Source organism: Dysidea avara, chromosome 1 (assembly GCF_963678975.1).
Source record: "Dysidea avara chromosome 1, odDysAvar1.4, whole genome shotgun sequence".
NCBI classification, from domain to species: Eukaryota; Metazoa; Porifera; class Demospongiae; order Dictyoceratida; family Dysideidae; genus Dysidea; species Dysidea avara.
In genome coordinates this window covers 58944094-58971262 of record NC_089272.1, presented here as the reverse complement: position 1 = coordinate 58971262, position 27169 = coordinate 58944094, and the positions used below count along the sequence as shown (strand labels likewise).

Genomic DNA, 27169 nt, shown 5'->3' with positions numbered 1-27169 from the left:
ATGTGTTACATATATATGGAACTGTTGTAAAGTTACAACAAACACTATACAAACTCTAGCTAGTTTTAAATATTGTTATGAGTTGAAAAACTAACAGGTAACAAGCCTCATATATACAATGGTTTATAAAGCATGTGTTGGTTCAGGGCCGGCTTGAATGGTGGTCAGGCCATCTGAGTAGACTATAATCAGCTGTTGCCAAAGTAAACACAGCTGTGGAGCAGCTAAATGTAGAGGAGTCTGGCGGCATTTCCCCCAGGAAATTTTTGAAAATTTAGTGCTCTCAAATGGATCTGGAGCACTTTCAGCATCAAATTTTATGTTTAAAATTACTAGTGATTTTGTGAGAATAATGTGAAAACAGTCAAACACAAAATCATATTTGTACACATTGTTGGCTACATTGTAGAAAATATGGTATGCCTTGCAGGCCAATCACCAGTAAACCTATTGATAACACTCTTTAAAATCTAATGAGCCTGTATACTCCTTGTGGACATGAAGTAGCATAAGGTTGTTTAACCTATTGAAACCATGACGGCTGCTGAAATAATCGATATACCACCTTGGTTTGGCCAAAGCATCTCTTTGTAAAAGCAAAATTAGTTGGTTGGTGTGGCTTCAAGGGAATATCTTGCAAATTAAAATGCAAGTCCACTGATGAAGCAGAATTTTGAACTGACATGAGGCTTGCCATAATCACACGTGCACATTTTGTTAATCATACATGCATGCTTTGTAAAATAGCTGTCCTAAGCTGGTATGGCCAAAACCATACCAGCCGTACTGCTAGATCTGGCCTTGTGGTTGCTAGGATATGCTGGCTCCTACCAAAAATTGGAAGTTAAGGTCATAAGTAAAATATTGGAGCTTTGTCCGGAATGTCCGCATAAACTTGTTTAGATGCCTGACTAAATTTTTTATTAAGTATATTGTGATCTCCCAGTATCAGTATTAACTCTTTTGACATCGAGTAATGATATACACTGTTAACTGTACAGTGGTATCAATACTTTGTATTTATACCACTTTGAAATGTATTATATCGGTACTTTTGATATCATATCACCCAACCCTTATACTTTCAACATTTGCATATAACACAAGTAGGTACCTTGGAAGCATCTTCAAACCAAATGGTATGTGACCTGGTGAGTTTAGTTCGTTTGCTATAATAACAACAACAGTATTCATCTTCATTAGGAGTAAACTTTGTTAAGTGTGTCTCTTTTTGATTACAATCCTTACACATGCACAGAAATCCATAGCTAAGGCTAAAGTTAAACAAACCGAGCTGCTTCCCAACTTGATTCAATGCATCTTTAATGTCACTATATATCTGATAGCAGGAAGAGTTAAGTATTTTTTCTTTTCTTCTGATGTGTACCTCCAAATAGAATATTTTGTCTACCAAGGTAATATAGCAGTTATCACTTTTGTAAAAAGTAATTAAATTTTGAAAAACTCCCAAATTGCTCATGTCTTTTCTCCACTGAACGTTCTCCTTAAATTTATCTTGAAGGAGTTCAACAGCTAAGCAACAAAACACTCCTCTTGGAAGCGTACCACTTTTGTCATCAATGTCATCTAATGTAAACTGGATCAGTAGAGGTTCTATGGTGAAACCATCATCTGTCATAGACATTCCATAACTCTCAAGTATATTTTGCTGCTTTGAATTTAAATCACAGCTAGGAAGGAGAGATGGCATGAAGTATTGAACAAAGCCTTTGTGACTTCTTATAGGAGTAAGTATTTTCAAGTGTTCTAAAAGGTTTAAAAATGATTTTTTGATATTAAGTGCTTCCATGTGATTATTAACAAATTCAGATGACAAATCAAGTTTATCGAGTAATTTTTCATCCAGTATTCCTCTGTACATAAAATTATTTTTCGTTGCTGTATCTTTGTTAGCTTCATAGGAGTGAGCAACTATTGCAGTCAACCTATCTAGTAACCATTGGTGATCAGTGATAATCACATTTTTCATCCCTTCTACATTTTCATAATATAACAGTACCCCAAACAAATGGTGAAATCTTAGTCCATTCTTGATGAACGTTTGATCAGTGCTTAAATCCTTTTGTTTACATATTTCCAATACTTCGTTGTATGATATAATACTACAATTTCTCTTCTGACAAAGTTTACGAATTTCAAGTTCAATTAGTATCCAAACAATTGGTACATCATAGATATCTTGTTCTTGAAGAATCTCATGAAGTCTTTCACGAATTTTTCCAGCATTTCTATCTTCATAGTCCTGTCCTGCAGTTGTGTTATCAATTGGAATTAAACATTCAGTATCTGGATTCACTTGTGCCCACACATGCTGTAGTTCAGCATCAGCAACCGTTGAATCCAAAACCCTGTCCATTTCTTTGATGGCTGATTTATCGGTTTTATCAGCATGGGTCCCAATAAGGGCCAAAGCAGATACACAGTTGCCTTTTTTAAAGCAAACTTTTTCTAAGAATTGCATTTTGCGTAAGAACATATTATTGGTAAATGCTATTAAGTTTTTTATTAGCTCAAGATTATTGTAACTGAGAGGGTATGGCTTAAATACATTTTGGCCATTTCTGTCTCTACAAGCCACAGTAACTGGATTATCAAGACTTTTAATGCCACCTTCCATGTTGTATACTATGAATGTGATCATTGCAGAGCTGTTAATTGTAGGTAACATGTTGATGTATGATGGCTGACCACCTGAGTCAATAAAAGTTAAAATTTCCCATACTTCTGATAAATCCTTTTGGTTATCTTCTTCTGAAGATACATTAGCAGCTAAATATGTTTCTACACCAGTGAGTATTTGGGTATCAATTGTTTGAGGACTGCTGGAATCCAGTTGAGGAGAAGACTGGTTGGATACTTTTTCCTGTAGACGTGATCTTAACTGAAGCATTTCTTTGTCTAAATCCAATTCTACAAATTCTATTTCCTTTCCAGTAGTCTTAGAAATTTCCCTAGCTGTAGTTTTCATTGCAACAGTAACATGATGTGAGTCAGCTAACCCTGTACTCATATTGTTTTGTTTATGTTTCTTCTTCATTAGTAAATGGAAAAAACTTGATTTTCCAGCTCCACAAGATCCAATTAATAAAGCTTTGCCATACCTTACTTTTATTGTAATGCCAGTCTTCCTGGCTTCTAGCATATACTTCACCATTTCATCATTTAGTTGACTCTCTATTAAGGTGCATAAAGTATGTGAAAATGGTTAAGCATTGTATATAGTACTACAGAGTATGTTGCAATACAATTTATGTAATAACAGGGATCACAAATACAAAAGTTCATGGTTTTTTGTTAAAAGTATCAACTGTTCAGAAAGTCACATAGATGATTTGGTGGTAGTATTAGTTGCAGGGCCGTAGCCAGACTTTTATCTGGGTAGGTTCTTTTAGAAGAAAAGTGGACCTTTTTATATGACATGTTTCAGATTAGGCCACTCCAAATAAATTCTCTGTTTCCCGTCCACCGCCCGCATCTAGTTACTGTCAGCTCTAACTATTCCATTATTCCGTATTCTTCCATTATTTTCCGGTTATTGTTGCATACCTCATGTCAGCTCATGCAGTGCTATCAAGTCAGCGCAAACTTCACATTTGTGCTATTTTTGCAACTTAAAAAGGAAGGAACAAGCGTAAGCATGCTTTTATGCAATTTTTTTATGGTTGTGCCAGGCAAATAATGGTTTGAAAAGCTGTCAATCTTATAATGAAATAATGGAAATGGACCGCTTGCCCGCATGCAAATATGCTTGAGTCCAGGACGGGAAGCAGAGAATTTATTTGGAGTGGCCTTATATTATGGTGTGCGCACCCAGCATGCTGAAACTATGGGGTCTAGGGGCATGCCCCCCCAAGAAATTTTTTGAAAATAGGTACTAAGAGGTTGAATTTAGTGGCATTTCAGTCAATAAATAACAATTTTTTAGGTAAGCTGAAGACCAGATGATATCTGGAAAAATATCTCTATACTGCTACTGTAATTATACCATCTGCACATGCATGTATCTAAATATAATATATTGGAATGTCACAGTGAATAAGAATGGGAAAGATTGAGCACTCTGCCATGATCAACAGGGGCAGTGGAGCAGAACAAAGGGTGTCTTAAACAATGAAATTTACACATTGCATGGAGTTGAAGTATGGGTGCTATTCGTGGGCTCTGTATGGAGAGGCTTGTCTTATATTTTAATGAAAGCTCGGTTTAGACAATCTACATGTAAATTAAGTAGCTTTTAAAAGAAAATGTAATCGTGATTGTTCTATTAGAGTGATTGTTCTATTAGAGTGGTTGACTGCTCTATTAGAGTATCTCGATCTTGCATTGCATTTAATACAAGCACTGAATAAGTTACTTGGAGCACTTAATTTAGCTTCTTATTAGTGCTATCTAGTAAACTGTAGCTAATGGACTTTTGCTCCTGAAAATTTGGACTTGTAGCTATACTAAAATTGTGGATCTTTTTGGTTAAATTATGGACCTTTATGCTAAAATTGTGGACCTTTTTACTGAAATTGTGGACCTTTTTTCCAAGAGGGCGGTTCTTCAGAACCCCCCGAACCCCCCCTGGCTACGGGCCTGTAGTTGTGAGCTTAAGCGGCCACTTGTCAAACAGCTGACACCACATGCTACTGCGCATACGCTAGTACTCTTATTAAAGCGCTGTTATTCCTATTATTGTCTCGTGTCTATGAATGATTATTTGGGGTCACTGTCATCTTCAACCTTAACTTTGTTTAAAAGTATTTTAAACTACATTTAAAATTTGATGCATAACTAGTGTCTTTATAACTGTAGTCATACAATGCTGTAAAGCTAAAGCTAGAATCTCTTCCCAGACAGATTTATCTGTACCTATATGTGCTTGCAAATAATGCTGTTAAGAGATTCATTTACACTGGAGTATGTGTACAACTCATTCATGATCACAGTCCACAATCAACTACATACTGTTGGTGTAATTGAAGATCAGTATTATTTTAAAACGATGTGTGCTTAAATAAAGCAAAGCTATTTTGCATACATGGGATAATTAAATTTTGCTAACTTATAGTGTAGTTTGATAATTAATTAATGAAATTAACTGTAAGAGTGTGACTGTTTCCTTCCAGTTTGAAATACCGGCTGTAAAATGGATGTGCCCATGTAATTGATCTTGAATTACAACTGAACATAGTATATTAATGACCCAAAAGTGATGCTTGACTGAGTTAAATACAAGTCTACAAGTAACTAATGTATAGTCACTTAGTAAATGACACAGTCCTACACATGTACAGTACAGTGGTCTAGCCCCAAAATTGGTCATGTAGTGCACTTGTTTATAAACGTTCCACATAAATAAGTAATTATAGTGCTGTTTAGAGGTGCACTGATATGGAATTTTACCAATATACCGATAACCGACATAATTAACTTCAAAACTACCGATTCCAATATTCTTTAGCGTTGGGTTGCATCTGTATATAAAAGGTTTTTAGTATGGACACATACATACTACAATAAATGTTAGAATATTATGACAAAATGCTATAAAGGTGGTTGCCAAAAAAAAGGAAAAAACGACACGTGAAAAAGGTGCTATGAAAAGGTCTGAGCAAAGACAAAAACAAAAACAACCTGACTTGGAATTGAACCTTGGTCAGTGTAAAACAGTTCACATCTTTAGCCTAATGTTTACCAACAGTGCTACAAGATCACGTATACAGAAATTTGAGCAACTATAGTACTTAACTGTATTATCTGCTTAAAAAGTCAACTTTTTACCGATACCAATATTTATATCGGTGTACTTCAAGTGCTGATGTATATTTGACCTTTGGTAACATTTTCATTTCTGCACAGGAAATCGACCCCTTCTATGTTTATTTCCCATTAGTTCATATTTTAACAAACAAACAATATGGTACTAAAAATGAAGATCTTGCTGAAAGAAACAATTTTATTCTTAATTTGAAGTCAATAGGTGACTTCCTTCCAAAGTGACAAACTTTTATATCAGCCGTGATATACCGTACCTACCCATAGGTAATGTTCTTAGGGCAGGTACATTTATAGAATTCTGCGGCTACTATAAAGTTTCATAGCTTTGGAATGAAGTCACTCATTGATTTCATATAAAAACTTAATTGGTACCATTTTTTGACAAGTTAATTAATGATTCAGGGAGTTATATTAAAAAGACAGAATTGATCAGTTTTCTGTGCAAAAACAATCAAAATAGGTCACCAGAAACAGTGCACAATTGTTTGTTGTGCTGCTATATTATGTACGAGATGCTTGTAGGCATGGCAAAAAAAATTATGGAAGATTTCTGTTCTAATTTATATGATAGGTAACACATAAAGTTATTGAAATGCTATCACACATTGAAGGCAGGCAGGCAGGCAGGCAGGCAGGCAGACAGGCAGGCAGGCAGGCAGGCAGGCAGGCAGGCAGGCAGGCGGGCAGGCGGGCAGGCAGGCACTTAGTTATTACAGGCACTCAGTTATTTTGCAAGTCACTGGAAAATTTTGCCATCATAATAGACACAGGCCTAATGCTACATTTATTTTTGATGAGAAAAGCATTGGTTTGCCTGCATGCATGCAAGCAGCACAACATAACTGCATGGAAAGAACTCACCGGGCACTGAGGTGATCAATCTGTTGACCATCGTATTATGCAGACTCATAATTCTTTCTAATTAATGCCTACTGTTTAGTCTGTTCTATACTCTGTGATGCAGGTGTCCTACATACATGGTACATAGCCTTTAATACCATGCATGTTGTAATTTCCGAGGGACTCAAATTTTCGTGGATTTCTTGGGCCCATGTACCCATGAAAATATTAATTTTACTTACATTTTTGTCACATACAGATACCATATATCCACTTTTATTTCTTTAGGACTGAATCTCCATCTATTTGTGAAAATAATGCCACTGCTACTCTTTTTACGTCCTGCTAAAGAAGGTACGAAGCCTGCTACAGCATCGCGAGGATCACCGTCCATCATTAATGAAGTTTACAAAGAAGTTAGTGGTGCTTTGTGTAACAGCAAAGCAACCAGCAAAGGGAAAAGACCAGATACTTTCGGATACTGAAAAGGCAGTCATTGGTGAATATGCTAGTGAGCACGGAGTAGCCAGTGTTGTAAGGATATTTGATGACAAGACTCAGTGAAACTCAAATACAGTACAGTGAGAGATTGACGCAATTACTATAACTGTGAAGTGTGCTTATATAAAAGGAGACCAAAGTAGGAGAAGCTGTAACAATTGATTCTTTGCCAAGTAAAAAGTGGGAAAAGCCTCCTCTTCTCGGTGCAGATCTAGATATGCACTTGCAGCAATTGTTTGGCAACATGAGGTCACGAGGGACAGCGATAGGCACAAGTGTTGTTATTGGTGTAGGGACTGGTCCAGGAGTGGTAATGAAGCATACCGGGAAGAAGCCAGCTATGAAACTAATAAAGGAGTGGGCCATGCGTATGTTGCATAGGATGGGGTATACTACAAGAAAGGCAAACAGCAAATGTAAGATTTTGCCAGATAATTTTGAGGAGATCAAAAGTAATTTCTTGGCTGATGTACGTGCAGTTGTGGAGATGGAGGGATGTCCCTCTGAGTTTTGTCATCAACTGGGATCACACTGCTACAAAGATTGTTCCCTCGAGTCAGTGGACAATGGAAAAAAGGAGGAAAGAGGATAGAGATCGCTGCGGTTGATGACAAACGACAGATAACTGCTATATTTACGTACACCTTATCTGGAAAGTTTCTACCAATACAGCTGATTTACAAAGGCACCGCATCTAAATGCCATCCAAAAGGTGTTCCATTCCCTGCTGACTGGCACATTACCCATACGGAGAACCACTCAGCCAATGAGACAACAGCAATTGCTCACATTGAAAATATTATAATTCCTTATGTTAAAAAGGAGAGAGAATCACTTGGTCTTAGAGATGACCACACTGCATTGGTCCTCTTTGGTGTATTCAAAGGACAATGTACAGCTCAGGTGCTAAAACTGCTAGAGGACAACCATATTCTCTATGTCACCATACCCAATAACTGTACAGATCATCTGCAGCCATTGGACTTGTCAGTAAACAAGCCAGCCAAGGATTTCTTGAGAACGAAATTTCAAGAACACAGATTTACCAACAATTGGAAAAGGGAATGACAGAAGAAGTGGACCTTCGTTTGAGTAGCATGAAGCCAATTTTTGCAAATTGGATGATCGATTTGCATGCGCACATTTCTTCTTGTCCAAGTATTATCATTAATGGATTTCAACATGCAGGTATCAAGGGTTGTATTGAACAGTTAACATTATAATATTGATTGTAATTATTTACTAAACCTGTACATGTGATTAATATTGATTTATAATCTGTCGTGGTCCACTGAAATTTACATTAATGAATTCACAATGTGGTCATAAGTCCTATAATATCAAGACACACGGTAGTGTGTTGTGCGGCCCAAGAATCCGGCACGCAACACTCGTGAGTATATTGACAGGAAGAACGAAAATGCAATTTTCGCATCTCTGTAGCTCTGTGCTGCCTTGATGAAACAAGACAATTTTTACTGTGGACAGGCCCTCCAACTTCAGTACTCCACATTCCAAATTTGAGCGAAATCGCTCTGGCGTTCCCGAGATATGCGACTTCAAAAATTGGCTTAGTTTCTTCATTTTTTTTCTTATTTTTCTTCCTCTTTTCGCACACTTACAAAAACTTCTATAAAACGCGAACGCCTTGTCCGATTGCCTTGAAATTTGGCACAGACAAGGGGGGTATAAAGGCGCATCTCGCTAACAACTTTGGCTGGAATACGATAAACAGGCAAAGAGTTATGAGCGATTATTCACGAAAAATAACACCAATATGTTGTCACGCCTACAGGGTAAACCGCGTATGGGAAGAAGCTGAAAATCGGTGGGTGAATAGGTTAACTATTGAACCTCAAACCTTTTGTAGTTTGAAAGAAATCGAGCTAAAAACCAGGAAGATACAACGAAAAAACCAATAGTGTGTAACAATTATGCAATCGAGATTAGCTATTAAAAAATGACAACTTGCCACGCCTACCAGATAAACCGCTTGGGGTAATGCTATGAAAATCACTGTACACATGGAGTAATCATCTTAGAAAGGCTTTTCAATGGTGTAGAAGAATCAGACGTAAAGCCACGGAGTTATAACACGAAATCCAACTTGGTGTAGCAAGTGCAAGATCGAGATACTCTAATAGAGCAGTCATCCTAATAGAGCAGTCACCCTGAAGAGAATTCAAGAGATCAGCTAGAAACAAGTAACCTGTATAGAGATCAGCTACAAACAATTCACCCTGTAGAGAGATCAGCTTGAAGACGTTACCTTGTAGGGAGTTCAACTACGGAAAGAGATAGTTCAGCTAGAAGAAATCACCTTGTAGAGTTCAGCTACAAAGAAACCACCATGTAGAGAGTTCAGCTATAACCAAATCGCCCTGTAGAGAGATCAGCTAGAAGAGGTTATCTTGTAGAGAGTTCAGCTACAAAGAAACCATCATGTAGAGAATTCAGCCACAAACAAATCACCTGTAGAGAGTTCAGTTACAAACAAATCTCCCTGTAGAGAGATCAGCTAGAAGAAGTTTCCTTGTAGAGAGTTCAGCTACAAAGAAACCATCATCTAGAGAATTCAGCCACAAACAAATCACCTGTAGAGAGTTCAGCTACAAACAAATCTCCCTGTAGAGAGATCAGCTACAAGAAGTTTCCTTGTAGAGAGTTCAACTACAAAGAGACCATCATGTGAGAGTTCAGCTACAAACAAATCGCCCTGTAGAGAGATCAGCTAGAAGAAGTTACCTTGTAGAGAGTTCAGTTTCAAAGAAACCATCATGTAGAGAATTCAGCTGCAAACAAATCACCTATAGAGAGTTCAGCTACAAACAAATCTCCCTGTAGAGAGATCAGCTAGAAGAAGTTTCCTTGTAGACAGTTCAACTACAAACAAATCACCCTGTAGAAAGATCAGCTAGAAGAAGCCACCTTGTAGAGAGTTCAGTTACAAAGAAACCACCATGTAGAGAGTTCAGCTACAAACTAGTGACCTTGTAGAGAGTTCAGCTACAAACAATTCACCCTGTTCAGAGATCAGTTTGAAGAAGTTTTCTTGTAGAGAGTTCAGCTACAAACAAATCACCCTGTAGAAAGATCAGCTAGAAGAAGCCACCTTGTAGATAGTTCAGCTACAAAGAAACCACCATGTAGAGAATTCAGCTACAAACTAGTGACACTGTAGATACATCAACTAGAAGAAGTTATCTTGTAGAGAGTTCAGCTACAAAGAAACCATTCTGTAAAGAGCTAAGCTGCAAACAAATCACCTATACAGAATTCAGCTACAAACAAATCACCCTGTAGAGAGATCAGCTAGATCAAGTTACCTTGTAGAGAGTTCAGCTACAAAGAAACCGTCATGTAGAGAGTTCAGCTACAAACAAATCACCCTGTAGAAAGATCAACTATAGAAGAAATCACCTTGTAGAGAGTTCAGCTACAAAGAAACCAATGTAGAGAGTTCAGCTACAAACAAATCGCCCTGTAGAGAGATCAGCTAGAAGAAGTTACCTTGTAGAGAGTTCAGCTACAAAGAAACCATCATGTAGAGAGTTCAGCTGCAAACAAATCACCTGTAGAGAGTTCAGCTACAAATAAATCTCCCTGTAGAGAGATCAGCTAGAAGAAGTCACCTCGTAGAGAGTTCAGTGTAGAGAATTCAGCTACAAACTAGTGACCTTGTAGAGATATCAGCTGGAAGAAGTTACCTAGTAGAGAGTTCAGCTACAAACAATTCACCCTGTTTGGAGATCAGTTAGAAGAAGATTTCTTGTAGAGAGTTCAACTACAAAGAAACCATTCTGTAAAGAGCTCAGCTGCAAACAAATCACCTATACAGAATTCAGCTACAAACAAATCACCCTGTAGAGAGATCAGCTAGAAGAAGTTACCTTGTAGATAGTTCAGCTACAAACAAATCACCTTTAGAGAGTTCAGTTACAAACAAATCTCCTTGTAGAGAGATCAGCTAGAAGAAGTTTCCCTGTAGAGAGTTCAGCTACAAAGAAACCATCATGTAGAGAATTCAGCCGCAAACAAATCACCTGTAGAGAGTTCAGCTACAAACAAATCTCCCTGTAGAGAAATCAGCTACAAGAAGTTTCCTTGTAGAGAGTTCAGCTACAAACAAATCACCCTGTAGAAAGATCAGCTAGAAGAAGTTACCTTGTAGAGAGTTCAGCTACAAAGAAACCATCATGAAGAGAATTCAGCTGTAAAAAAATCACCTATAGAGAGTTCAGCTACAAAAATCACCCTGTAGAGAGATCAGCTAGAAGAAGTTACCTTGTAGAGAGTTCAGCTACAAAGAAACCATCATGAAGAGAATTCAGCTGTAAAAAAATCACCTATAGAGAGTTCAGCTACAAAAATCACCCTGTAGTGTATTCAGCTACAAACAAATCACCTTGTAGAGTGTACAACTAGACACAAGTCACCCAGTAGAGAGATCAGCTAGAAGAAGTTACATTGTAGAGAGATCAGCCACAAACGAAACCACCACGTAGAGAGTTCAGCTGCAAAGAAATCACCCTGTAGAAAATTCAGCCACAAACAAATTGTCCTGTAGAAAGATCAGTTAGAAGAAGTTACCTTGTAGAGAGTTCAGCTACAAAGAAACCATTCTGTAAAGAGCTCAGCTGCAAACAAATCACTTGTACGGAATTCAGCTACAAACAAATCGCCCTGTAGAAAGATCAGCTAGAAGAAGTTACCTTGTAGATAGTTCAGCTACAAACAAATCACCCTGTAGACAGATCAGCTAGAAGAAGTTACCTTGTAGATCATTCAGCTACAAACAATTCACCCTGTAGAGAGAGCAGCTAGAAGAAGTCACCTTGTAGAGTGTTCAGTTACAAAGAAACCACCATGGAGAGTTCTGTAATAAATATATGCATTATATATATAATTTGTACATTTACTGATAAAATCAGAAATATTTAAAGTACATCTGCTTCATCTTTTCTTCTTCCTGTGGTAAAGAAAAAAAGATAGGTTAAAAAGTCCCAAAGCCAGCCATAGGCCGGCTTTGGGGTATACAAATAAATCTAATCCAAAACAGCCAAGCTGTAAAAATAGAGTGCGGCCCTCAAAAAGGCTATGGTGAAAAAAGATGTGAAATCCAAGGTGGCGGCCAAGAAATGGTTGTGATGGTAGGTTAATGGTAAAAATTTTAATAATGACAATTCAGGTGAATTTGGTGCACAATTCACCTGAATTGTCGTTACGAAAATTTTTACCATTAACCTACCATCACAGCCATTTCTTGGCCGCCACCTTGGATTTAACATCTTTTTTCACCATAGCCTTTTTGAGGGCCGCACTCTTTTTTTACAGCTTGGCTGTTTTGGATTAGACAACTGTTACTAAGGTAAACAGTAATTTCCATTGCTTCAAAACAAGCACAAAGGTGACAACACATCTGGCTTTGGTCAAACTTAAAATCATTTCTTCCATGAGCTAAATTAGTAGCAAAAGCTACTGCAAACAGACCACAATCTTTTACTCCTAGTTGCTTCTGTAATCTAGGTATGATGTAGTGGAGTTTGCAAGTAAAGGTCTTCTCTAGCTTATTATTGGTGGTGATATCAACATCATCATACAGTGAGTCATACACTTTTATCTCACCGGGCTGACAACCTATTGCGCTCACAGTTATCCAATGGTTTGAGCGACAATGAAATATTTGTACATAGTTGTTTACCCAAACTCCAATGTGGTCCTGAACTAGTGTAGACCGCAAGCCATTAAACGATGGAAACTTGCATAGGAGAAGCTTTTGGGCAGCACTGATAATTTTGTCATTGAGTTCACTGCTAAGTAACACTGCCTTGTTGGACATTCTCAGTATTACTTTGTGAATTGTTACTCACACATCATCAACTTCAGAGTCATCAACTTTTCTCCTCTTATATATTGTTGTGCTTTCATCCATATCTTCAGCCTCCTCAACTATAACAGTGATACCGCAGCTATCATCAGTATCTGCAGCTACTGGTATTGGTGTGGCCTCAGTCACAGCAATCAACTCACTTAGCTTATTTGTATCGAGATTAGTCAGCTTCATGAGCTTCTTGACCTTCTCAATGAACTTTTCGTCACCTTCAAACGTCAGAGTGCAAGGAATCTCTAGCCCGCTTTGAGGAAGATCTCTTGAGTATTGATGACTGCCTGTGACTTTGCACTTAATAGAGCTGCTGTGTCACAAAAACAGCGAACAAGCAACTGATATTAACTTTGGCACATGGCCGATTATTTCACCATCTCTTACAACAGCGACCGCAAATGGGTCAAAAATATTTCCCGTTTCCCCATACAGTTGAATGTTTCTTCATAGCTTGCCACCCAGATTGCTTGGTAAATATGGTATCCACGAATCACTGACTCACATTCAAAGACGCCATGCTTCATGCGCAACCACGAAAATATAAACCCTCGAAACTATCATGCCTTCTGGAACCACGAAAATTTAAACCCTTGAAATTAAATACACTTACTGTACTCTTATAGCTGCGATGTTATTTCACAAGCACATACAAATTATCTCCCTCCATTAACTTTGTTTAACAAGTTAAACTCCATTTTACACCTGCCATGTGCTGTGGTGACCAAAACTACAGAGATGTTCCATGAGGCTACACCTCTGCTCAAAATGAAGTTATTGACCACTACCAGAGCAATATTACTGCAGTATATACAGTAATACTACAGCTTATCTGAGATACAGGACAGTTACTACCGTATATGTACAAATTTTCAGGGTATGTAATTTTTGTGGATTGACAAATTTCAGGATTTTTGTAGTTGCATTTTTGAGGATCACTCATTTTTCTCAGATGATGCCTATTAGAAAGCATAGAGCTAACTCTATTAATCGTTAATTTTTGAGGATGAAAATTCCAAGCAACCACGAAATCCGTAAAAATTATGTCTCTTGAAAGTCTGTACATATACGTTAGATCCTTGAAAAAGGTGTCTAACATTCTAATAAAATGGTGTGAATGAAAGCTCGGCTTAGAGAATTTGGTTACACCTGTATGGCTTATGCTAATGTTTCTGATAACAAACAAAGCTGATATGATACAGCCTTCATACAAAGGGGTACAACTGATTGATGCGAGTTTTAACTGATATGCTCAATTTGTTTTGACAAAGAGTTTGTATCACTGGTATGTATATGTTAATTATCCTCTTTCTTAGTCCTTGAAAAGAGTGCGTACATAAGTGTATATACATAAACATGCATACATACCTTCATAGTTTTCCAATACATGGTGAATTTTATCTTGTAGTTCCTATAGAAGAATGAATAATAATAATCATACAGTATGATTAGAAATCATGAAGGTTTGGGCTTTCTTTCCAAAAATATCATCCTAAAACCAGCCTCACAACACCTTTGTGACACCTTAGTTAGGTATAACCAGGACCTTATGAGCTGCCAAAGGCAGCGAAGGAGCATGAAACTGAGTTCCATGACAATCCAAATTACGTCACTGTGTTTGCTTTATGTCACATGCAAATGGCACTCCAGCCGCACTAATTGAAGCCAAAGTAGAGACAAGTTTGCCACCATCGAAAAAGAGAAAGACCTCAAGGAAGACTCAATCAACTTCACCATCACCATGTGTCACTGGTCACGCACAATTTCGTATACGGCTTCAACTAATGAGGTTTTACTTTTATTATGGAAAGTAATCTGCAATTAATTTGGATTGTGATGGTACAGTACCTGGCAGGCAGTGTAAATTTCATGCTCCTTCACTGCCCTGAAGGCGGCTCATAAGCCCCTGGTATAACTAAGCCCAAAAATTCCTTCAGTGTGCTTCCAATAACTTGCTATGAAAATCAATTTTAAAAATATTCTGCTGACTGACAGCCCGACTGACTGCCTGACTGATGCTTTCAGTCAAGGGTAACTTGATGACAGCAAAAGCTCTGAGCTTGATTTTTCACTGTTTGATGTTGTTTCAGCCAAACAGGTGCTTTTTGCATACAACAGTACATGCAATGCATGCTTCATAGACTTACCTTTGTTCTCCTTTGTGTCCCAATACCTTTGCTGACAGAGCAAGGTGTTGATTTGCTGTAGTGCTGTGTGATGGCTTCCCTACGTTTGTGATGGGAATCATCCGAGTTTCTGGACTACTTCTCATGATATTCTTCATTTGTAATGCTGTGTAATGGGCTGATCATAACTGAAAATGAAGCTTAATGGCCACTTTGTTATTTCAGTAATTGATAGTTGGGGACTGTGTTCAGACAAAAACAATAGGCCTGGTGCCATTCTTTCTTCTAATGGGATATGCTTGGGTTCACCAGTCATAATCATGTTACAAAAAGTAAACAAACAAGTAGAAGGAAAAACATTAGGAATTTAAAGCTTGATTATATAGGAATCAAAGAAATAAAAAGTAGAAGGTGCCTACACCTGAACATATACTGTACTAGACATTAATTGTAATCCCTAATTCAGTCTTGAGTACAAACTGAAGTAGGAATTAAATACCCACTAGTATATCTTCAGGTGTCCCTTGTTTCATTACACTTTTCATTTCTTTGATCCCTAGTCGAACATAATTCCTAATTTTTTCTTCTATTTGTCTATATAACAGTATGTAACTGGAATAGACCCCACCACATGCATAATGTGGTGTTTATAATGATCCACACTGGGGTTGATATAAAGAGCAGTCAGCCAGTCACCTATGCTTTTATCATACGGTATGGTAATACTGTGTATTATGGATCGTAAAAAACTGGGCTTTTCCAGCCAAAATATATATCACCCAAATAACCAGCGTTAATTTTCCTTCATGACAGCGTGGCAGAAATGGTTAGGTACAGCCAACCTAAAAAATTCCCTCAGACCAACCCAAACCCTTCCAAAAAGTTTCTAAAATTTCTATTCAACAGACTTTTATGCTGACTGACTAACTAACTAACTAACTAACCAAATGACACTTCCAGCCAAGCACATCTTAACAATGGATAAGGCTTAGGCCTGAGCCGATTATGCTTTTAAAATTGCCTATTACGCTTGCATTGCTCCAAATTTTCCCCTATTATGCTGCAATTATGCCCAGTTGTGTCCCATTATGCTCCAAATATGCTCACATAAATTGTGCCTAGACTGCTCTATTAGAGTATTTAACACATCCGTGATTGTTCTATTAGGATATTTCAATATGCAATGACTGTCCTCTTAGAGTATATCAATCTTTAACTAATCTTTTCTTCACAACGTAGCTGTAAATCTGATTTTTACCATGTTTGCACACTATCTCGTTCTGAATCATGCAAAATAAGCAGAGTTTCAGCCTAATGATAACCAATTCAAAAAAATTGTGCCTATTATGCTGGCATTATGCCAATGCTTTTGGCTATCTATTATCCCCAAATTATGCTGGCATAATCGGCGCAGGCCTAATAAGGCTATAGGTTTCATTTCTAATGTTGCTTCATCCAAAGATGCTCCTCTTCACCAACTGAAGTATGTACAACACATGCATCATGGACTTGCCTTTGTCCTCCTTTGTGTTCTTGTTCTTTTCGCTGACAACACAAGGTGTCGATTTGCAATAGCATGATGCAGCTTCCCTGTGGTTGTGTTGGCTATAAGCTCCATATTTTCCTTAGCAACTAGATTTATTGCAGAGATGCTTCTCATACTGTTTCTTATTTGTAATACCATGTAATGGACTGAACAAAGGTGAAAGCTAAGTGTAGTGGCCACTTCACTATTGAGTATTTGGGCTCATGAATCATCCGTATTTTTCGTGGTGACTAGATTGATTGCAGAGACACTTCTCCTACATGATGGTTTCTTTGTAGCTGGAGAGCCACAAGGTAACTTCTTCTAGCTGATCTTTCTACAGGGTGATTTGTTGTAGCTGAACCCTCTACAAGGAAACTTCTTCTAGCTGATCTCTCTACAGGGAGATTTGTTTGTAGCTGAACTCTATACAGGTGATTTGTTTGCAGCTGAACTCTCTACATGATGGTTCTTTGTAGCTGAACTCTCTACAAGGTGACTTCTTCTAGCTGACCTTTCTACAGGGAGATTTGTTTGTAGCTGAACTCTCTACAGGTGATTTGTTTGCAGCTGAACTCTCTACATGATTATTTCTTTGTAGCTGAACTCTCTACAAGGCAACTGATGTCTCTACAAGGTCACTAGTTTGTAGCTGAACTCTCTACATGGTGGTTTCTTTGTAACTGAACTCTCTACAGGGTGACTTCTTTTAGCTGATCTTTCTAGAGGGTGATTTGTTTGTAGCTGAACTCTCTACAGGTGATTTGTTTGCAGCTGAACTCTCTACATGATGGTTTCTTTGTAGCTGAACTCTCTACAAGGTAACTTCTTCTAGCTGATCTCTATACAGGGAGATTTGTTTGTAGCTGAACTTTCTACATACAAAGTGACTTGTTCTAGCTGGTCTCTCTACAGGATGACTTGTTTCTAGCTGATCTCTCTGCAGGGGGATTTGTTTCTAGCTGAACTTTACCAGGTGATCTGTTCGTAGCTGAACTCTCTACAGGATGATTTGTTTACAGCTGAACTATCTACATGGTGGTTTCTTTGCAGCTGAATTCTCTACAAGGTGACTTCTTCTAGCTGAACTCTCTATAGGGTGATCTTCTCGTAGCTGAACTCTCTGCAGGGTGATTCGTTTGCAGCTGAACTTTGTACATGATGGTTTGTTCATAACTGAACACTCTACAAGGTAACCTCTTCTATAGCTTATCTCTTTACAGGATAACTTCTTTCTAGCTGAACTCTCTACATGGTGATTTGTTGGTAGCTAAACTCTCTACAATTCGATTTGTTTGCAGCTGAACTCTCTACAGGGTGATTTGAACTCTCTACAAGGTGATGTTTTCTAGTTGATCTCTCTACTTAGTCTGGATGACTTGTTTCTAGCTGAACTCTCTACAGTGTGATCTGTTAAGTTTCTACCTGATCTCTCTATAGAGTTATATCTTGTTTGTATAGCTGAACTCTTTTACATGGTGGTTTTTTGATTGGTTGCTGAACTCTCTCTCCACGGTGACTTGTTTGTACTATAGAGTGACTTGTTTGTAGCTGAACTCTCTACAGAGTGACTTACTTGTAGCTGAACATTGCATAAAGTAACTTGTTTGTAGCTGATCTAGATGAACTCTCTACTAGGTAGCTTTTTTTGTAGCTGAACCCTTTACGCAGTGACTTGTTTGTAGCTGAATTCTCTACAGAGTGACTTGTTGTAGCTGAACTCTCTACAAGGTGACTTGTTTATAGTTGAATTCTCTTCAGTGTGACTTATAATGTTCTGAATCTCTACAGCAACATATTTGTAGCTGAACTCTCTACAGGATGACTTGCTTGTAGCTGAATTGTCTATAAGATTAACTGTTTGTAGCTGAACTCCCTACAGAATAACTTGCAATGCCAAAGAAATTCTATAATGGAGTAAGTTATAAACGTAGCTGAATGCTTTATTAGGGTGACTGTTCTATTAGAGTATCTCGATCTCGCATATGCTACACGTAGTTGGCTTTGGAATCATAACTCAGTGGTTTGTAATCCGATTCTTCTGTACTACTGCAAGGACTTTCTATGATAATTATTCCAGCTACACACCAATTTTCAGCTCACTGTTCTGCCTGGTAGGCGTGAAAACTAATAGTTTTTTATTCATAAAAGTCGATCGCGTAATTGTGACATAGGTTGGGTTTTGTGTCATATCTCGATAGCCTTTAACTGGATTCCTTTCAAACCACAAAAAGGCACTCCTACGATAGTTATTCCATCTACATGCATTTTTTAGCTCATTCCTTCAAGCGGTTTACCCTGTGGGCGTGACAGACCTTCGACCTTATTTTACGCAGATAATCGGTCATAACTCCGTGAATGTTCATCGGATTCCTACCAAACTTGGTACTGAGATTCGCCTTAATGAGCCCTTTAAGTGTGCCAAATTTCAGCCCGATCCAAGCACGCATTCGTGTTTTATTGCGGATTTTGCAAAGTGTGCGAAAAGAAGAAGTAAAAGAAAAAAAACGAAGAAAAAAAAACCAAACTTTGGCCGCTCGTATCTCGGAAATGGCTTGAGCGATTTTCTTCAAATTTGGTATGTGGACTCCCCTACCTCGTCGGCATTTCTGTAGCAACTTTGGTTTTAATAGGATAAGGAATCACGGAGCTACAAAGGTGTGAAAATCGCGTTTACTTTCTTCCTGTAAATATACTCACGGTGTGGCGCGCCGGCTACTTGGGCCGCACGACACACTACCGTGTGTCTTGATTTTGATCCTAGCTTACCTAATCTTGGTAGTTCGGGCTCTCGTAGTATTGCAATATCTGTCTCCAGCAGCATTACTGCTTACAAAATACATTATTGAGAACCATTTCATGAACAATTGTGGCTCTCAATCCCTCTCATAGGAAATTACTCACTTACAGTGGGTTGCATTTATCGTAGCCCATCGTCTGATATGTCAACTAACTCCAGTCAACTAAATGAGCTACTTTAATCAGCTGCCTCTTCATGTACGCATTTTTTTGGTTGTGGTGATTTCAATTACCCAAGCATTGATTGGACTACTGGTTATGGGTGCACCTCTGAGTCTTGTGATCAGCAGTTTCTTGACATCCTCCAAGATCTGTTCTTGTATCAACACATCAATCAGATACAGACGTGGTCAAGTATCTAATACTCTCAATCCAGTCATAACTAATGAGGAACGTATGATTGACCATTCATCACTCTCACCTGGGCTTGCTCTTAGTGACCACACTTGAATCCAGTTCACCTACACTTGTTATACTAGTGTGTCCAACAACCATATCTCCACATATCTCTCCATATCTCCATATCTCTCCATATGAGCACCATAACTTTTAAATATTCATCACGTGAGTACCATTTCTGGTGTTGCGCGCCGGCTTCTTGGGCCGCACGACAGTGTCTTGATATGTATTATATATATATAATTTGTACATTTACTGATAAAGTCAGAAATATTTAAAATATTTAACATCTGCTTCATCTTTCTTCCTGTGGTAAAGAAAAAAAGATAGGTTAAAAAATCCCCAAAGCCGGCCTATGTTTGGGGTATACAAATACAAAAAGAAGTGAAATTTAATCAAAAACAGTTAAGCTGTAAAAAAAGGTGCGGCCCCCAAAAAGGCCATGGTGAAAAAAGATGTGAAATCCAAGGTGGCGGCCAAGAAATGGCTGTGATGGTAGGAGTTCAGCTGCAAACAAATCACCCTGTAGAGAGTTCAGCTAGAAACAAGTCATAATGTAGAGAGTTCAGCTATAAACAAATCACCCTGTAGAGAGTTCAGCTGCAAACAAATTACCCTAGAGTTCTGCTATATACAAGTCACCCTGTAGAGAGATCAGCTAGAAGAAGTTGCCTTGTAGAGAGTTCAGCTACAATGAAACCATCACGTAGAGAGTTCAACTGCAAACAAATCACCCTGTAGAGAGTTCAGCTACAAACAAATCACCCTGTAGAGAGTTCAAGTACAAATACGTAGATAACCCTATAGAGAATTCAGCTAGAAACGAGTCACCCTTTAGAGAGAATCCTGTAGAGAGTTCAGCTACACACAAATCACCCTGTAGAGCGTTCAGCTACATTTCAAGTCACCCAGCAGTGAGACCAACTGCAAACAAGTTATCCAGTAGGAAATAATTTGTATTTAATAAATATGACAGAACCGACCCAAATCGCACATCAGGAAAAATCAAACTAACACCACCAGTGGATAGCTACACTATCGTACTAGTAGTTTTGACACTCAGTACCACTCAAACTACTTGAGGCTGGTTTCAACAGACGTCTTTTCTAGGGGGGGGTGTAAAGCTCAAATGGCGGTTTTAGATCTTGTGAAGGACTAGGCTTGGCAAGAATCCGTGGTTTACTGGTGGAGAGCCTAATAATGTTGGCCAGATGTTTTTTTTGTGGATTTTGCTACATATCAACCACTAAGGAGCCAGCACAACCCTGTAATCTCGTCTCTGGACTCTAATTACGGTCTGCCTCCATTTTGAGGATTAACTTTTGCCCACCCTGCCACCTCCCACCCTCCATCCCTTTGTGAGCACTCGTGATACTACTTCACTCATCCAACAATTCAGATTTTCTATCTTATTTGGCAGGAAACTCTACGAGCAGCTACAAGTACTGTGAAATGGTCTGAAGGTAACAGATTGATGCATCTTTAGTGTAAAGTTCATACGCGTGCTTGCTATCCTTAGCTTGAATTCTTTAAAACTGTTTATCTCGAAACTTCTGTTGTGCGATTCGGATCATTTTTCCAAAATCCAGTCACAAATATATAAGTGTTTGTATAATTTCTGATAAAATCAAAAATAGTCTAAGTATTAAAAATCTGCTATACATCTTGATTATGATTAAATCTTTTTTTCTTCCTGTGGTAAAGAAAAAGGATGGGTTTAAAAAGCCCCAAAGCTGGCCTATTGCTTTGGGGTATACAAATACATACAAAAATAAGTGATATCTAATCAAAAAAAAACAGCCAAGCTGTAAAAATAAAGAGTGATGCCCCCAAAAAGGCTATGGTGAAAAAAGATGTACCATGTGGCACAAAATTCACCTGAATTGTCGTTATTAAAATTTTTACCATTAATCTACCATCACAGCCATTTCTTGGCCACCACCTTGGATTTCACATCTTTTTTCACCATGGCCTTTTTAGGGGCCGCACCTTTTTTACAGCTTGGCTGTTTTTGATTAGATATCAAATTGCAATAATGATAATCGAGATACACTGTAACAAGCAAAATGTATTGTAGTTGCTGTTAGGTAAACAATTAAAAATTCCTTGTTTCCCATCCTACTCAGACAAAAAATACCATGCAGACAGGCGGTTTATATTTTATTATTTAATATCAAGGATATTAAAAGGAACAGCCCATTAACTCCAAATAGTATTTTTCTCTCAGATTGAGGAGAGCTAGATTCCTGGTTAGCTGTGATTTACTAAGAGCTGTGATTCACCAAGATTCAAAACTCTAGAAGGTTAGATTTGAAATGTTGCAGCGTTTCCTGAGCAGTTAGAAAGGAATTTATGTATAGAGCTGCTGGGTTTGCCATGCTTATGGTGACACATGCAGTGTTGGGCAAGTTACTTTGTAAAAGTGACTAGTTAAATATTACATATTACTTGCAACTGAACTATTTAGTTACAGTTACATATTACCCATAAAATAAAGTAACTGTAATAATATTACATATTATATTACTTTGTGTCCACAGCCTTAAGCTGTCACGTGTGAAACTACCACTTATCACGTGACATGATTGCGTTGTTGGACAATGTGCAAATCTTGGTTATAAGTAAGAAGCTAGTGAATAAGCTTCATTCAGTAGGCCTCGTTACTTCGTTGTGGTTAGGCGTTACTCAGTGGATTACTAATGAGATTAGTAACTTCGTTACTTTTAGTAATAATATTACATAATATTAGATTCGTTACAGTAACTATATTACTTAGGTAACGCGTTACATTTGTAAGTAAAGTATCTTGCGTTATATTACCTATTTTCATAGTGTATTTCGTTATATTACTTTGTTACCACAAAAGTAATAATATTACGTAACGCGTTACATAAGTAACGCGTTACATAAGTAATGCGTTACTCCCAACACTGGACACATGCTTGCTAGTACTGTACTGTACTTTAAGTGCTATATGATGCTACATCTTACACAAAAAAAACCATGGGTAAATCTCAGGCATACAATACTAGATATTGACAACCAGCTACTATGCAATAAAATAACACTCTTGGAATTTGAAAACAAACTAAATTGGACAGGAAGGTCAGTTGGTATGGACTAGTTATGAGTTATTCAAGAGATATATTGTAATATTAGTAGGTATCAAGATAATGTGCCAAAAAATTATCGATATTTGTTTTGAAGATCACCCACACCTAGCTCAGGTGAATTTAAACAGATTATATAATACATTAGGCTAAAACTGGAATAAAAATACAGCAGGAGAAAATTCTGGAGTCTATATGGTTTGGGGCATTAATCCTTTCAGTAAATCAGTTTGAATGGTGGTATGTACTTATTATAATGCAACTTATCTGCTGAGTTACTAAACTAGCTCACCTCTGCATCCTTCAAGTTGGCATCTGCCCCATTATCTATTAGTAGGGCTACAATATCAGTATATCCATTGCGTGCAGCAATCTGTAGTGGTGTTACCTTGCTTATCTATGGTACAATATAACAATGCACATAATTATTATAAAGTATGGACAGACAAACATGCATGCTCTAACATGATACAGATACACACACAAACTAACAAGAGATTTCTAAATCTAGAAAGCAGTACATGAGTGCATTATAATTATGTTATTCTTTCCTGTGACTACTCTTTATGTCTTCTGATAAGCTACATGTAGTATGTTGTTGGTTATTCCACAATACCATTGCAGAGGATTAAGCAAACATTATGGAAACAGTCTGTGTCTATTTTCAGTCATTCCAGCCATCAGTTCCCGCAGTGTATATTGAAGAATTAACTTCTTTCAATAACCTCTGGCTCCATCGCTCTATCTTTGGGGTAATCATTGTCACCTTTTTAGCCCTATAGTGCATCACATGATGCCACTCCACCGACCCCAAACAATGACAAATCATAACTCTTGAAACTGCTGCTTTGTCAAAATGTCCATCCCCCACAATTTATAGCCTGTAAATTGTGTCTATCTAGAGCTACAAAGTTAAATTTGGACTAAACCATTATATACTAACAGGAATTAAATCTTACTACAGAGAAATTTAAACAGGAAATTCCTTTAATATCCTTAAACTGTTGTGTACTCTTGTGCAATATACAAATATACTTGGATGATATCATTGTTATTACATTTGTCTCTCATCTTTGCCTTGGGCTTGTATAATAGTAGTGATATCACCCTTGTAATGGAATATCACTATAACATGTGTGTTTATACCCTGTAGCTTTATTATCCTTAAAGCATAGTTTTATTATCTATAAGTATTTATAATAAATTTAATAAGTTAACTCACCCCTCCAGAAACATTCACCTTTGTCCCCCAGTTCAGGAGGACCGAGGCTACATCATAGTGACCACGTAGTGCTGCCCAGTGCAGACCAGTAAACTCATTCTATATAATAGGGACATAGTTAAAATGCAGCCATGGCTTACTCAAGAACTTTGGGCACTCATTCACTCTACAAAATAGTACTGTACTATATACTTTTACAGTACCTCAGTACTATACACATACAGAACATGTACATATGCACAACTGCAGTGGCAAATTTAGTGGAAATTAAGCACAGTACAACATGCATGTATATTTATTACAAATAGAAGTAAAATATACAAATTTTATGGGTGAAAGGAAAAAAGCAATGAAACAAGGAAATTGCTAAAATGTGGTGAAACAAGAAGGTTGCCAATACCTGCAAATATACTAGAGGACATTAAATCCCTAAACTTCATTCTATAATCATGACTAATAAATTAGGGATTAAATGTTCCAATAGTATTATAGCAGTATATCTGCAGCTGCAGGCATTTCCTCCTTTCACCACTTTTAGCCATTCCTTTATTTCGCTACTTTTTCTTTGATCCATAGTCCAACTTAAAATTCCTAATTTTTTCCTTCTACTTGTTTGTTACTTTTTTAAAACAGAACAAATAAACCCCCACATACCACATTAAAAAGAATGAATAGTGCCAGGCATGCCATAAAAGTAATATTTGCATTAGAATGGTTGCCTCAACAATCATTTATGTGATGGAAAGGGAGGTGGCCATTACACTTGTTTCCAGCTCTGCTCAACCAATTACAAAGCATTACAAATGAAGAACAGTACGAAAAGCATCTTGGCAATTAATCCAGTTGCTACGAATATGGGTGATAAGCATAATTGCCATCACAGCCACATAGAAGCCATATCGTGTTATTGTAAATCAACACCTTGCATTGCCAGTGAGAAGAACTCGAGGACAAAGGTGTACAAAGGCAAGTCCACAATGCGTGTATTGTAAGCACTGCAATTGGCAAAAAGGCACTTTTCAACATTAAGCAGTTAATTAATCAAGCCTGTAACTATATCCATTGTTAAAATTCCATAGAAGCCTTTTGGAATGGTTTACGTAGGTTGGTCTGAACACAATAAACTTTTCTTTGGACTTGGCTGTGCCTAACCAATGCTGCCAGTCTGTCATGAAGGGAAATTGAGGGTGGTTTTAGGCAGGGTCGTATCTGGCCTAAATGTGATGCCTGGGCAAGTAACTTACTGTGTGACCCAGTGAACAACCTGTGAGAGATCTATACGTGCATTTATGAAATAAAACTGCTTTTTAAAGTGCTTGACATGGCTAGCCTTAGAGGATGCAGTCATTCACACTATCTGTATGCATATAAGCATTAGTTTAACTGACTAGCAAATCGTCACTACATGAATGCCATATAATTGATTGTGGGATGTACTGTATATGCAGTAGCTATCACGTGCATTGCTACAACTCAGTGAACACACCCAGGGAAAGTTATCCTTGATCCTCCTATATATCGTTCAATGAAGACCTAGACTTGCACAATTAAAAATAATATTATAAACATCACAACAATCCAGCCAGCACAAACTCTGTGATATCATACAGGGTTGTAGAATGACTATGAGTAAATTCAAATAGCTTGCTAGCATAGGGTCTACAAGCCATCAAAATCATCAAATGTGCATCACAACTTCCAAGCGATACACTTCTAATCATTAACAAAATACAAACCAGAGAGTACCAAGATGCATAATATCTGGCTCGCCAATGCTTGTTTGAAATTTTAAAATATACAGTAGTAACATTGACCTTATAGATGCCTCTCAATTGTTTCAACAGCAGTCACTTCAACAGTCATAAATGTACTTGTAATAGAGACTAATACAATTATGCAAATAATATAGCTAGCACAAATCAACTTGAAAAGACTCACAGTTTACTAGTACTGTCTAAGTAGACAGCTAATTATGGTGTAGCTAAATTACCCTATCTAGCTACAGTTCACACCAATTCTATTCTACCATTATTATGTTCAAGGCAAATGTGTCAGTCACCTCATTCAGAGGAAGATTCTGTGGTAACTCCTTTTCAATGGACAGAACAGCTAAATTTGTCAATCTTCTTCTGACATAGTGGACTTCAAATACAGTTTGGTATGCTCAAGAGTAGAGATTATTCACATTCAGTTGTGTTCACTACTACGGTAAGGAGAATTCGAATCATTCTAACCAAGACTGGAAAAGTTGCTTTCAGTGGTAGAAATTCTACAAAATTAATAGATCATTAATGCTCTCCATTCTTTGCCATCTAAAGCATGCAATGCAAGTTTGCATTCCATCAATAGTGACTCCTTGTCCAACCCACACATTTCAACAATTGTGGTCAAGTAATTGGAATCTAAAAAGTGAGGAGACTCTGGGTTACAACACTGCAGTTATCGCATCATATCCACGTTTTTACCTACAAATCAGCTGTTCATCTCCAAAATTACAGCATCAAACAAATTTTGTAGTCATTACTGGCCATCATTGTTTCCCTAAAACCTGTTGTTTGTAAAACAATGACATTAGCTTCAGCTGAATGCCTGCTAGGTAAGCGTCTTCGGCGACGAGACCTTGATGGAGCTTCATTAATAGCATGTAACTTAGCTACATCAGTAACATACTTGTAAAGCTAGTCCCATTCTTTGTCACTGAAAAATTCCTGTAGTTTTTCGATACTAGTGGTACATAACTTAAATCAGCTACTTTTGCCATAACTTGTAGTTGGTCTGACAAGCTTTTCATATTAGACAGCTTAAGTCAAAATAGAAATAGTGTTGTCAGATATTTAAAGATTGCACTTGCAGTAAAATACCTGTTGCCTCAGTAGCCTTTCTGCTACCATCCCTATCTGCAATAACCTGTAAGGTTTCCAAAATTGACCATATGTGGTGTATACAGCATCTACAGCAAAAAATCTGCATTCCCACTGAGTC

General features: G+C 37.6%; 1 protein-coding gene across 1 annotated transcript in view; it reads right to left on the bottom strand.

Annotated features, from left to right (window-relative positions):
• The window catches only part of LOC136238102 (uncharacterized), a 123531-nt gene that overhangs the window by 53899 nt on the left and 42463 nt on the right, over positions 1-27169 (bottom strand). Inside the window, exons 8-11 of the mRNA XM_066028434.1 lie at positions 24188-24286; positions 23258-23362; positions 14375-14417; positions 1115-3195 (exon numbers count right to left, since the gene is read on the bottom strand). Of these exons, the coding sequence (XP_065884506.1) occupies positions 1115-3195; positions 14375-14417; positions 23258-23362; positions 24188-24286 (2328 nt within the window). The remainder of the gene's footprint in view (positions 1-1114; positions 3196-14374; positions 14418-23257; positions 23363-24187; positions 24287-27169) is intronic.